We start from the raw sequence: 14,122 nt of genomic DNA on the forward strand, positions 1-14,122 counted from the left end.
GCCTAGTGGAATTTGGTCGCACTGGCCCCACTCGGTGTGCCCTCTCAATTATGAGAGGGCCCATCTCTGCTGTTAATTTTAGCTCCTTTACAAGCCAAGATTCCAAAAATGACCGAAGTTCTTTCTCTCCTAATTCCTCCGGAAGTCCAACGAAGCGTAAGTTGTTGCGCCTTGACCGATTTTCAAGGTCTTCAATTTTTTCTGCTTGCGTCTCCACCATTTTTATTAATTTGGAGCACTGCTGTTCCATGCTAGTTACTTGGTCCTCCAGAGTTCCTGTTCGCTGTTGGAACGATATCATATCCTGGCTTATCTGTGACATATCATTTTTAAGCCCTTCCAGCTTTACATCCAAGCCCTGCAATTTTTTATCCAATATTGCTTCTAGGGCTGTAGTCACTTCACCAACAATTTCAGCGGCCCACGCCGAGCTAACTGATGTTCCGGGCGGGCTCGGTGGCGCCGCCATCTTGTCTTCTCCTGCCTTACTTTTTTCTTTGTCTCGACGCAAGGTTTTAGTCGCCATCGCCGCTCCTCAGCCCCCAACTCTTTTTAAGTCAGAGTCTAGCTATGTTTATAGTCTAGTTCAAATCCTCAATCTTTATCTTGAAGGGATTTGTCAGCGGGAAATGTGGAGAAAGCACGGAGCAGCGCGATCAGCAGCCGCTCGTGTGCATCGCGTCACGTGACTGCTTAGCAGAGTTTTAAAAAGTTTGGACGGCTTCCTAAAGGAAAAGTCCATAGACCGTTATTAAATGGACTTGGAGAAAATCCACTATTTCTGGGATAAGCAGTATAAAATGTTTTGTAAATTTTTGGGATCTTGCCGGGAATTTATGACCTGGATTGGCCAATGTTGGAAACAGGATGCTGGGCTCGATGGACCTTTGGTCTTTCCCAGTATGGCAATACTTATGTACAATAAATAAAAAAGAGGTCCTTACTAACAATAATCTTACACAAACAATATAAAATAAAAGATAAACATTAAAAGAAAAATTTAACAACCATCCAGGAATCCTATACAAGCTTTCTTTCTTTGTTGCTTCTTAAGCAATTATAGTGTCCAGGTGAGATTTCTGTTTGAATTGATAGAGACTATTATAGAGTTAACATTTTAAAGATTGTATTTCCAGAGGCATCTTTTTCAATTTGTCTGTTCAGATGTTTGAGTTATGTTTGTATTTTAGTTTGTGTTTTCATTTTTGTTTTTATATTATACCCTGCCTAAGATTTTAGATAGTGTGGGTAGCACAATATTAAAATAAATATATAAAAAAATAAAGCTGGTAATCAATAATAATTCTTAAGTAACGGAAATAATCAACAGGGCTTATAAGAAGTCCACACAGAACAGATTTCAACGGTGAACAAGAAGACTGACCTGAGATACAACATGCAGTGGTTTTAGAGTTGTTAAGAGACAATGGATGAAAAACCAGTTTGCAACCAAGTCTAAGCAGTGCTAGGAGGAGTGATGTCCAGTTCATCATGCTCAGTACAGGCTACTTAAAGAATATCATTTGCATAATAAAAAGTGCTGATCCCTGTATCTCAAATAGCAGTTCCAAGACAACTAAGATAGAACCCCGAGGAACACCACAATTCAGAAAAGATGATGAAGAAAGAAAGAGTGTGCATATTCCCGAAAAGAAATGAGGAAACAGTCTGGAGGGTAGTGGGGGAGCTTGAGAAAGGAAACAGTTGGAGGTGTGTCTTGTTGAGAAGGGAGTATCTCAAATAATTGCTTAAACATGGATCTACTAAGTTATTACAGAAGTCTACAAGTTTAAAAAAACACAGGGACTCTTTTACTAAAGCTTAGTGTGGACTAACAGATAAAAGCGTGTGCTAAGGACTAGATTCAATAAATGGCTCCCAAAGTTAGTCAGTGGCATGAGTTGCCCTAAGCTAGTATTAGCTTAGTGTGCATTTCATGCCTGCTAAAGACTGCTGTAAGTGCTTGGGTTTAACTGATGGCCATTAGACCTGCAAATTCTATAACATAGAGCGTAATTTCTGGGAACACCCCTAACCCACCCATGGGCCATCCCCTCCCATGGCCACACACTATGAAATTTAGGCACATTTTTCTCTGTTTCTATGTTATGGAATAGGGCAGATCCGTGCATAACTCCAAATTCCTGCTTGCTAACTCCAACAACTGATGGTTACTGTCTAAATGACTGATTAGCTTACGCACAGATCTGGGATCCACACCCAAATTTGCATGTCTAAATTTGGGCAACCTATACAAAATCTGAGAGTAAGTGCAACGTGGCCCATAGATATAACACAGGATGTGCAGCAATTTGCCCAAGTTAATGGAATTTAGCACATGCTGAACTTTAAGTGAAAGAGCCCTGTAATGAATGTATTATATCCCTAGATCTTTTAGGAATTTTGGAGAGGGGTGTGACTCTCCCACCACCTTGCTAATTTATTTTGGTGGTGATGTGAATTTTCAAGTACTAAAATGGGATCGTGTCAAGTACAGACAGGTTGGGCAGTATAAGTCTACTCTATAAAAATGATACGAAACAGTAGTAATAGCATTTGGTCTGTCATAGAGCCTCTGCTTCTGTTCCAGATAGTGATTTTATATTTAATTTTCATATTGATTGACAAAGAAATAAAGACCAGCATAGTAATTTTTAAACATTTTTCCAAAATTGCATAACTAGTTTTAAAGCTTTCTTTCCAGCCCCAGTTTGGGTGAAATGGCCCCCTGGCACAGCAACAGGTAAGCTAGTCTTAATTATCTGAGCTTCTCGTTCACACTAACTTGGTCTCTTGCTGTTGTCAGTCCCTGTATCAATTCCTCTGCTTTCTCATACTGTTTCCTTTCAGTATCTTCACAGAATTTTTTCCAGTCGAGCTCTACTTGTACTTTTTCTTGCTCCAGAACACGTTCCTTCTCCAGGGCTTGGGACAACTGCTGTCTGTATCTGGAAAAAATTGAAGATTTTGTGTACAGTGGTGACAGGGGATGTAACTGGAAGGAGAAGATTATTTACAAATGGAATGGTTTACATTTATCCATGAAGAGCACTGCAGTCCTTAACAAACATTTCATGTCCTACTTAGACCAGCATTTAAACTAAGCAAGACGTAAGGCACAAATTGTTCTCCTACAAAATTTTATTTATTTATTTATTGCATTTGTATCCCACATTTCCCCACATATTTGCAGGCTTAATGTGGCTTACATAATGTTGTTAACAATGTCATTACAAGATATCATATACAGTTAGTATTGTGCAGAGATTGAGTAGGGGAGAGAGAAGAAGGGAGCGAGTGATCGGGAGTTATGTAGGTGGATCTTCATAACTGAGTGGGTTGGTGAGGTGAATTAATGAGGTCAAAATTAAGACGTGAGCTAAACAACATAAGCCTTGAATGGATAAAAGTGCTAAATAAATCAAACAACATACAGAAAAGACTTGTCCAAGTAGTTAATGAAAAATGAGAAGAAAGTAAATAAAGAGGGAGATGGGTGAAGCATCATCTCGGAGGGTCATGAGTACAAATGCTTGAAGTCTTGTTAACAAAATCACAAACCTAGCCCCAGCGGAGTCACCACAGTAGACCCAGGGCTGAGTTGAAGCTCAACTGGTTGCAGGAGGAAGCTGAAGCAAAGGCAGCCCTTCTTTGCTCCTACTCATATCCCCCACTCAGTGGTGTACCGAGGGCGGGGCGGTGGGGGTGGTCCGCCCTGGGTGCACGCTGCTGGAGGGGTGCAGATAAGCTGCGCAGGTTCCCTGCTCCCTCCGTCCCGGAACAGGTTACTTCCTGTTTTAGGGCAGAGGGAGCAGGGAACCAGCAGAACCGACAGCCGCGCTGCTGCCCCCAGCAGGTAAGAATTCACCTGGGGGGGGGGGGGGGTCCAAGGATCGCCACTGCCCCCACTGCAATCCTCTTATGTCATCTAAGGTCATGGAGGAAGACAGCAGCAGTATGTGATATGATGTGTGCCCGCCAACTCCCAACTAGTGGTTCAAAGCGGGTTTTTTAATTTTATTTCTTTTTACCATTTGTTATACTGTCAGTGACCCCTGAGGTGATTATGTGGTTTACAATTTCTATTACAGGTACTTTGCATTGTCCTTAATGGGCTCATAAACTAAGCTATATATTGTACCTGGGGGAAATACAGGGCTAAGTGACTTGTCCAGGGTCACACAGACCTGCAGAGGGAACTGAATCTGGTTCATCAAGATCTGAACCCACTACTCACCGTCGTCAGGCAACAGCGGGAATCAAACCTGGTTCCCCAGATCCACAACCTACTGCACTAACAATTAGGCCATTTTACAACCCATCAGGCTACATATTTCTTTTCTTCTGTCCAAGGTCCAAATATTATGTTTTCTACATGTAAATAGGTACCTGGGAAATGAACTGCCTCCTGTAGATAAAAAAATGCACTGATGGTCCTTTGACTTAGTGTGACTGTCAGGATCTCCTTCTTTGCATTAACTGTAGCTGATCTTTGCTTCCTCAGAAGCTGTTGTATTAGATGACTGCCCAGTCTAATGGTCAAACTGACCCTGAGAAGGTGAAAAACATCATTGTTCACCTAAAACAAATTTTTACTGATCAGACCCGCTGCATGTTGCTGGAATGAAACAGCTCTCCCAGAGCTCAGAAGTTAGTAGAAAGTTACCCACAGCAGTCTCCTCAGCAAGTCCCCCAGTTCACAAAGTAATGCAATTGTTGAGGAGGTGGAAGGGGTTGTGTGTCTGACCAATTCTGTCTACAGAAAATACCTGTTTACAGGTGAGCAATAATGCTTTTTTGACAAGCAGGACTGAGTCAGATACACAACTGGGTAACCCCCAAGCTCAGAACTGTTTATATACTGACCCTTCCTCAGAAGCTGCCCACACATCAAAAAAGGCGTGACTGCTGCAAGCTCACACAGATTGGCCAACCTAACTTGACCAAAAACACTGTCTTAGGTGGACTACAAACAAGCCAAGGAAGGGCCATCACAAAGTGTGAGATTTTTCAAATGATGCAATCTAAATAAAGAGGGAGATGCTATCAGGCATTAGAATTTTGGCTCTCCCTACCTCTGGATTAAGAATCTGAAGACTTACCTATTCAATAACTTTTTTTTTTCATTAAGAGGCATATTTTCAAAGCACTTTGGGAGGCTAAGTTCCATAGGTTTCTATGGAACTTTGGGAGGCTAAGTGCTTTGAAAATGAGCCTCATTATGTGTTTTTGCAATCTTTACACGATATACATGCAATGGAAATACAATGAAAGATTTGAATATAACTTCTAAGGAAACATATTAAGGTAATTTTTTTAATCAATTTTTTTCATTTCTTTAGTCCACAAATAGTATGTGAGGGAAGTGATTACAGATGAGGAGATCAAAATGAAAATAACCTAAGTAACAACACTATAGAAATGGCCTGGCCTGTATTTATCCCATTGTAATCTCTATTTAATCTGATGACCTTTCTCTTTCTCCTTTGGTTTAGTGGATAACTTCTTCATAGCTAGGAAAATTTGAAGTTCTCCCAGTTCAAAGAAAACGTAGTTATTAGCCATATATTTTACCGGACACTTACAAGAGTATACTAGAAGATATGGTTTTTTTTTTTTAAATTGTTTGTGGCAAATCGACCAGACACTCCAGTAACAAATCAAGCAGACTTCAAGTTCTTGATAAAATAATATTTATTGACACAGCACTGTGTTTTGGTCAAAGGCCTACCTCAGGAGTCTGTTTAAAACTGAACTGGAGAAAACACCATCCAATGGTGAGTTTACAAGAAGGTACGATTACGTTTTGTTGTGGGTTTATTGTAAAGGTCTTTTTTAAGATCACTCATTATCAACACCTTCTTGTAAACTCACCATTGGATGGTTTTTTTCTCCAGTTTTAAACAGAAAGATTCCTTAGGTAGGCCTTTAGCCAAAGCACAGGACTGTATTGAGTCTCCTATCAATAAATATTATTTTATCAAGACCTTGAAGTCTGCCTGATTTGCCCTGGAGTGCCCGGTCCATTCCCCACTATTCCTTTTCTCCTTGCTCTTTTCATAGGATCTCAGTGTTCCTCCACCCAGGTGGATTTCCACCGGTTTAATTGTTTGTCTCACTGAATTTATCTTCATGTTACCCACTTTGAACCACTCTTCTGTGGGAGCTAGCGGGATACAAGAATCATATTGCATTACATTACATCTGAATTCAAGGAACATGGGACAAACACGGAGATCTCTAAGGATGAGGAAAGGATATTAAGAATTAATATATGGTACAGATGGGGTCCCAGTTTCCAGTACCATTTTGGAAACATCGCTGAACTGTTGATCCATAGAATATTGGGGTAGGTTGCCAGGTCTTTTCCCAAAAGGTTCTCCAGACAGCCACTCGGTATGTGTGGCACTACCGTACTGCGTATCTGGTGTAGAAGGCGACAGATACTATGCAGACCCTGACTGCATTCCATCCCACAAGTCCAGGTCCATGAAAATCATTGATCTCATGGCTGCCACTTGAAGGATCCCTTCAGCTTGATAACACTCAGTCACTACTTCTGAGGGGGCTGATACAACTCAGTGCTGCCATACAACTGAGAGGGGTACATGTTTGTCTAGCTCCTTTGCAGAGACCCGTCTGCCTTGGGAGACCCTGCCAGTAGCTATACTACCGTCCACATAGCTCTCTGCTTCATAGGAGCATGCAAACTCCTCAACCGCAATACGCTCTCCTATTTTGGTCACATCATGCGAAGAAAGTTCCTTGAAAAAGAGGCCACTCAAGAATTTGCTGGCTAGATACTATCAAGAAAGATACTGCAAATAACATTGCAGAAGTGAAAGAAGCTGTGAGAGATCGCAAGGCACGGCGAACTCTGTTCCATAGAGTGACCAAGAGTTGTACTCGACTGATTGGATAAGGAAGGAAGGCAGACAGACAGGAGGACTGGATAGGCCAAATGGTCTTTATCTGCTAACATTTTCTCTGTTTCTATGAACTGTAAGGTATAAATGTTTCCGAATATTTTATATGTGACTCAAAAGAAAAAGGAAGCAGTTTCTTCTGTCATGTCCTAAGGTGTTGCATGCAATATCCAATCAAATGTATTGTAATTTTTCAAGGTTTGAGATCAATTTTGAGTCTCTACAGCTGTAGCAGGTGTTCTGTGAGAACGGCAAGGCTTAAATCCTCATGTCTGGGTGATGTCTGGCACAGGAGGCAGCAACATTTTCTAGATATGTTTGGGTAGTCCCATGCATGCCTGTTTCCGCCTGCCACCGTCACAAGGGACCTCCTCGCTCCATAACAAGCTAAACACGCAATTCTATCACTGCACATGTGCAATGTGCATAAGTGCTTTAGTGTGTAACTGCACCGAGATGCACATGTGGGCAAAGCATAGGTGGGACATGTCTCCCACTTATGTGAATACCATAAAGAATAGTATAATTTATGAACGCCAATGTAACTAGAGCTACATGGGAATGGGGTTAGCAGGAATCCTGCAGGGATCCCCTCCAAGTTCATGGGGATGGTCCTACAGGTACCTGTGGAAATATACTGCCAACCAGCCTACCTATTCCTTTCCTTGTGCAATGACAATTATATTAGCACTAAAAAATCTAATGGATATGGTTGATAGCATTTGAAATCCTTATAAGCACTAAGAGTGGAATTTATCAACATGGGCTACTGCTAAGTTGGGTTGTTTTACCACAAGACAAGTTATTTTAGCACAGGAGACGGGCAGGGATGGAGGACATTATAAGTACATAAGCATCGCCATGCTGGGACAGACCAAGGGTCCATCGAGCCCAGCACCCTGTCTCCGACAGCGGCCAAAAGAACAATTTGTCCCGCCCATCCCAGAAATAGTGGATTTTTCCCACGTCCATTCAATAACATTCTATGGCCTTTTCCTCCAGGAAACCATCCAACCCTTTTTTAAATTCTGCTAAGTCAACCGCCTTAACTACGTTTTCTGGCAACGAATTCCAGAGTCTAACTATGCGTTGAGTGAAGAAACATTTCCTCCGATTTGTTCTAAATTTACTACACTGCAGCTTCACCGCATGCCCCCTTGTCCTAGTATTTTTGGAAACCATAAAGACGCTCCACATCGACCCTTTCCATTCCACTCATTATCTTATAGACCTCTAACATATCTCCCCTCAGACGCTTTTTCTCCAAGCTGAAGAGCCCCAGCCTCTTCAGCCTTTCCTCATAGGGAAGTCATTCCATCCCCTGTATCATCTTTGTTGCCCTTCTCTGCACCTTTTCTAATTCCACTATATCTTTTTTGAGGTGCGGCGACCAGAATTGCACACAATACGCGAGGTGCGGTCGCACCATGGAGAGATACAATGGAGAATAATATCCTCATTTTTGCTTTCCATCCCTTTCCTAATAATACCCAACATTCTATTTGCTTTCCTAGCCGCAGTAGCACATTGAGCAGAAGGTTTCAACGTATCGTCAACGATGACACCTAGATCCCTTTCTTGGTCCGTGACTCCTAACGCTGAACCCTGCATGACGTAGCTATAGTTTGGGTTCCTCTTTCCAGTGGGGACGGACAGGGACGGGTGAAATTTCTGTCCCCATGCAACTCTCTAATTTACATCTATCATCGACCTGGTGTAAGTGGGAACACCTACATTTAGATGCTCCAAAGTGGTTTATGCTAGTATTCGATCACAGAATCTGGGCACCCAGATGCCATTAGAGAACTTCCTGCACAGCAATTAGGCCCCAAGTTATAAAATTTCCCACTTAAGGAAGAGGTGGGAAGGTTGTGAGGATTTAAGTCTTGCCAACCTCAAGAGAATATTCGCTACAGGTAAGTGACTTTGTTTTCTCAAAGGACAAGCAGGACTGTAAATCCTCACATCTGGGATTCCCTAGCGTTCCAACTGAAAAGGTGAATCAACACAAAAAGCGGTGATGCAACATTCAGATACCAATATTTCTGATGTCAACAAGCTTTTTTTTTAAATTATATTTTCTTCTTTTATTTCTTTTTCGAAAGCAGCCTAGAACTGAAAGGGAAGAGCCGGGGGTGGGGGGGGGGTGGGGGGATGGACTGGACTGTCTGGCCAAATCTATTGCCGTGTTGGGAGTCCTATTCTAAGTAATAGTAGGATGTGAATATATGGACAGATGTAGCAGCTCTGAAAATCTCTTCTATGGAGGCTGAACTCAAGTGGGCTACTGAAGCAGCCGCAGCCCTGACATAATCCTCAAGAGTCAGCCCAACCTGGGCATGAGCGAAAGAAATGCAATCGTAGCCAACTGGAAAGTGTGCGATTCTCAATGGCAGACCCCTAACCTGTTTGGGTCAAAAGAAACAGTTGGGTGGACTTCTTATGGGCTTTAGGTGGTGGCAACAGCAATGACCAGAAGGATGCTAGGCTGCATAGACAGAGGTATAACCAGAAGAAGAAAGGAGGTGTCGATTGTGGCAAAACTGGAGACTTTTTCATGCTTTGTGATTTGTAATGTTGCCCTATGACACTTTTCTTCCCTTCAGGGTATTTCCCTTGACTGGCCAGCAGCTGGTGTCTGACCTCTGCATTATAGCTGTAGCAGAGATTTGTTTTCTTTGTAGCCTGCCTTCCCCAAAGAAAAGAGGAAAACCTCTGAAGAGAAAAGTATCCTGCAGTGTCACTGGCAATACATTCTCAATGCTAATGCTAAGTGCTATGATTGGCCCTGAAGCCAAAGACTTCAGCCAGTATGGGGCTATGAAAATCACGGTTCCCCGATCTTGCTTGGGCTTCAGAATGGTCTTCGCTATGAGAGATGTTGGAGGATTTGTATACAGAACACCCTCTCCCTCAATCATGAATGTAATTTGTGGGTGATGGGGGGGGGCAGTGCTCCCGCCAAATGGCTTGCCACGTTCTGACCCAAGTGGTGCGACATCTCCCTCTCTTCTTCCACCCCATTCCCTGCAGGTTCTGGTAATAGAACTCACTCTCCCATCCTCTCCTCCTCTCCCCTACTCCTCCTCCAGTCTGCAGTCTTCAAGGTGTCCAGACTGGTTCAGAGCTGACGACAGCATTAGCGATGTAAGCACGCTGCCTTCAGCCTGCCTCGGAAGCCTTCTCTCTTGCAGCATCCCGCCTACGCAGGAACAGGAAGTTCCTGCAAAGAAAAAGCTTCCAGGCAGGCTGAAGGCAGAATGTTTACATCGCTAACATTGCTGGCGGCCCTGAACTGGTTTGGACACCTTGAAGACTGAAGATTGGAGGAGGGGTAGGGAAGAGCAGGAGAGGAAAGGACAGGAGAGCGACACTGGGTCGCACTGGGAGGGGGAGGGGAACACTGGAACGTACTGAGTGGGAGAGAGGAAGCAGGAGATGCATGAGGCTAGAGGGGTGGGGGAGGGGGGAGGGGAACAGAGCAGAAGATGGATGCGGTTAGGAAGTGTGGATGGAGGGGAGAGGAAGAGGAACAGAGCAGGGAATTATGGATCAGAGAGATGGAGTGGGAATTTGAGGGGTTAGGGAATACTTGGCAGTTTTAGATATATGGGGGTATATTGGTGGGTTGGGATGAGTGAGGATGTGAAATGAGGGATAAGAGAAGAGGAACAAAAAGAGGGGATGATGTGAAAAAAGGTTGAGACATAATGTCAATGACCTGAAAGACTGGAGAGAGGATGAGAGGCATTGAAAAGGGGTGTGGGGTACTGGGGAAGGGGTATGGGAGAAGGGGCTGAGGTAGATGAGATGTGAAATGGAGACTAAGGACTAAAGGTGAAAGAAAAGTGTGAAATCCGTGGGACTGTTAGATCATGAACGAGCCAAAGGGGTACTCAGGAAGGACAAGGCCATAGTGGAAAGAACATAAGAATAGCCATACTGGGTCAGTAAACATAACAGACCTGCATGTGGTGCAGTTTTTGCCTAGTTCATTATCATTACAAACACTACAAACCAGCCTCCTGTTACTTGCTTGGTTCATGACATTAATCATGAAGCACATAAATCATTCTATATGCCCACCTTTTCACTTCTGCTTTTAGCTCCTAGCCACAATTGCCCTCCCCTTGTCCCTTCCTCCCTTCTCACCCATTACTTCCCTCACCGGCAACTGTCTTGTTTGTCTGTATTACTTAGATTGTAAGCTCTTTTGAGCAGGGACTGTCTCTTTGTATCAGGTATTCAGCGCTGTGTGCGTCTGGTAGTGCTATACAAATGCTAATAATAATAATAATATGCTATGCCTGAAGTCAGAAAACAGTTCACCTGTTTATGTCCTGCTGGGATCTGGCCAGCTCAGCTTTTAACTGCACCTTCTCCTGTTGAAGTGACTGAACCTGAAGATTCACAGAAGCAGTTTCTTTGGAAATTTCTGCTATGTGAGAATCCCAGCCTGACTGCAACTTGTTCAGCTCTCCTTGAAGTCTAGCAAAGTATACAAAACATACACTTGTCAAATCAGAACATTGATTATGCCTTTTTAAACCAGTATGGAGTACAAAGTGGATCAGAACTGCTATTATTCTATTTAAGCAAGTTTTCTTTAAATTGAAAATGGTTAGAAGACTGAGAGATTTGTTAAATGCCTGTAATTTTCATACAATAGTACAGACTGAAGTTTGTCTTTCATTCGATTATTGCAATGGTCTATTAGCTGGAATTCCAAAAAATTTACTGAGGCCCTTCAAGTGGCTCAGAACGCTCCAGTGTGAGTCATTAACAGGTGTTCTAGGTATTTATTTATTTATTTTTATTTTGTTATATTTGTACCCCGCGCTTTCCCACTCATGGCAGGCTCAATGCAGCTTACATGGGGCAATGGAGGGTTAAGTGACTTGCCCAGAGTCACAAGGAGCTGCCTGTGCCTGAAGTGGGAATCCAACTCAGTTCCTCAGGACCAAAGTCCACCACCCTAACCACTAGGTCACTCCTCACACATCATGCATGGAAAAGACCTTCACATTTAGTCGTGTGGTAAACTAAACACTACTTACATGTTACCTCTTAGCACACTAAAAAAGAAGCTTTAGGTTTAGCAGACCTTCCATAGAAATGTATGGAAAAGACTTTCCAGTGCAAGAAAGAATGCAAAACTAAGAACTGTTTATGTTACCTATTAGTACAGATTTGTAATAAAAGCCCTAGAGGTGCAGTAAAGTTTTAAACTTCCATTAATTTTTACGTGTACATATAACTTTTTTAAAGAATTTTAATTACAGGTATTACATTTCAACACATAAAACAATATATATTTGGCGATGGCGCTTCCTACATGGGCACTCTCATTAATCTGCCACTCAGGAATTCCCGTAGGTCGGCCCGCTCGTACCTCAACCTCCACTACCCTGTCCCTCATGGCCTCAAATATAAGACCACCTATGGCTCCTCTTTTCCTTACCTCAGCACTCAATTGTGGAACGGGTTGCCTTGAGAGGTCAAATTCACTTCTGATCACCCGACCTTCAAGAAGCGACTCAAGACCTTCCTCTTTGGCAGTGCATATGCTAAGAGCCTTACAGGTGCCGTACCCTTTTAGCCCACGACTCTTTCCTTGCTGATTTATCTCCTCCCCTCTCATCCTCCTTCATTGTTTCTCTTCTCTCCTGTGACCTTGTCTACTGTACTTTGTACTATTGTTGCTTATTAATTATTGTACGCCACATTGAGCCTGCCTATGGGTGGGAATACTGTGGGATATAAATGTCATAAATAAATAGATAAAACAAATAAAGATTATTCACACGTTAAACAAAGCAGAAATCAAAAACTAATATCTATATCCTCAAGCCCATATCAAGGGAGAAGAAAGAACCTTCACATAATAAGGAATTAGTATTAAGTATCTAACTAACCCCCGTTTACTAAGCAACACAGCAATGCCGACACTGCCCAGTCAAAGTGAATGAGCTGTGTTGGCATTAGCATGGCTTAGTAAACAGGGGGGGGGGGGGGGGGAGGCTAAACGCGCTTCTATTCTTATCAACTCTAGTTATTTAAGGAAGTCCTCTGTGTTGCTTCCCAAAAAATAAATTCCTTTCCATTAAAGGTAATTAAACATTTACAAGCATATTTTAGGAAGAAGCCCCAAGAGTCAACACCCAAAGTTTCAGGAACAAAAATGCTCTACGCCAAGGCTGAGTGGGCCTTGAGACATCTGGAAAAATATTATTTTTTTCTCCACAGAATTTTTCATTTTTCTTAGAAAAAGAATTTTTGAGCATCAGGGATTTATCCATTTTCATTAAAGAATAACAGTTGTTGAAGTAATTATATCTTGAGTATCTTCAAGAAATGCAGTGAGATTAACACTCGACAGTTCCAACTGTTCTAACTCCTGGTGATCCACTGGAATCTTTTTCTTTGATGGCAAATGGTAACAATTATTTACTCATAAAGTTTCTGAATTAGCAAACCCCAATATCTCCTTGAGGTATTTCCGAAATCTCTCTGGAGATAATAAATAAGTAGACGGAAAATTCAAAAGCCTCTAGTTACAAACGCTTCTACCACCTTTTTTGAAGAAATTCAGCCAAGGAAGTACACAATAAGCATAACCCAGACTTAGGCAGTAAATTACAGCAGTAAAAATATTCAAGTAACAGTACATAAATAGTGTCAACACAATACATATTCAAGAATGCATTGATAAACATAAAGGATCTCCATAGATACAAAGTTTGGAACCCAATTAAAGCAAAATTTAAATGACCCCATATCTAGAGTGAGCTTTGACAGCAGCTTCAGAGGTTGGGAAGCAAGACCAATGCTGGGCAGACTTCCATGGTCTGTGTCTCGTAAATGGCAAAGTCAGATTAGGATCAAAGCTGGAGTAGACTGACGGCACCAGGCAAACTTCTAAGGTTTGTACCCAAAAACTGGCTGCTGAACTTTCCAAAGTCCTTTGGAATATTTCCTCTTGCTTTGTTCAGGAAGTATCTTATTGAAATTTTGAAATATTCCTCTGAAACTGTTCCTCCAATAAATGAAATATATTATTTTCCTACATCTTTTAAATATTCTCAGGGTGAAATGGAGGGTGATCGTGACCTGAGATTTGAATAATATATCAGCTATTCTTGAAGAATCTTTGTCAGAGACCTCAAACGGCTACTTTGCTGGTCTCTCTAGTATTT

The 14,122-nt window shown here is 42.2% G+C and overlaps 1 protein-coding gene across 1 annotated transcript in view; it reads right to left on the minus strand.

Moving 5' to 3' along the window:
• Positions 1–14,122, minus strand: part of LOC115472589 (coiled-coil domain-containing protein 57-like) — a 119,782-nt gene that overhangs the window by 47,011 nt on the left and 58,649 nt on the right. Inside the window, exons 8-9 of the mRNA XM_030206883.1 lie at positions 11,256–11,414; positions 2,786–2,948 (exon numbers count right to left, since the gene is read on the minus strand). Of these exons, the coding sequence (XP_030062743.1) occupies positions 2,786–2,948; positions 11,256–11,414 (322 nt within the window). The remainder of the gene's footprint in view (positions 1–2,785; positions 2,949–11,255; positions 11,415–14,122) is intronic.

This window comes from Microcaecilia unicolor, chromosome 6 (genome assembly GCF_901765095.1).
Source record: "Microcaecilia unicolor chromosome 6, aMicUni1.1, whole genome shotgun sequence".
Taxonomy (NCBI): domain Eukaryota; kingdom Metazoa; phylum Chordata; class Amphibia; order Gymnophiona; family Siphonopidae; genus Microcaecilia; species Microcaecilia unicolor.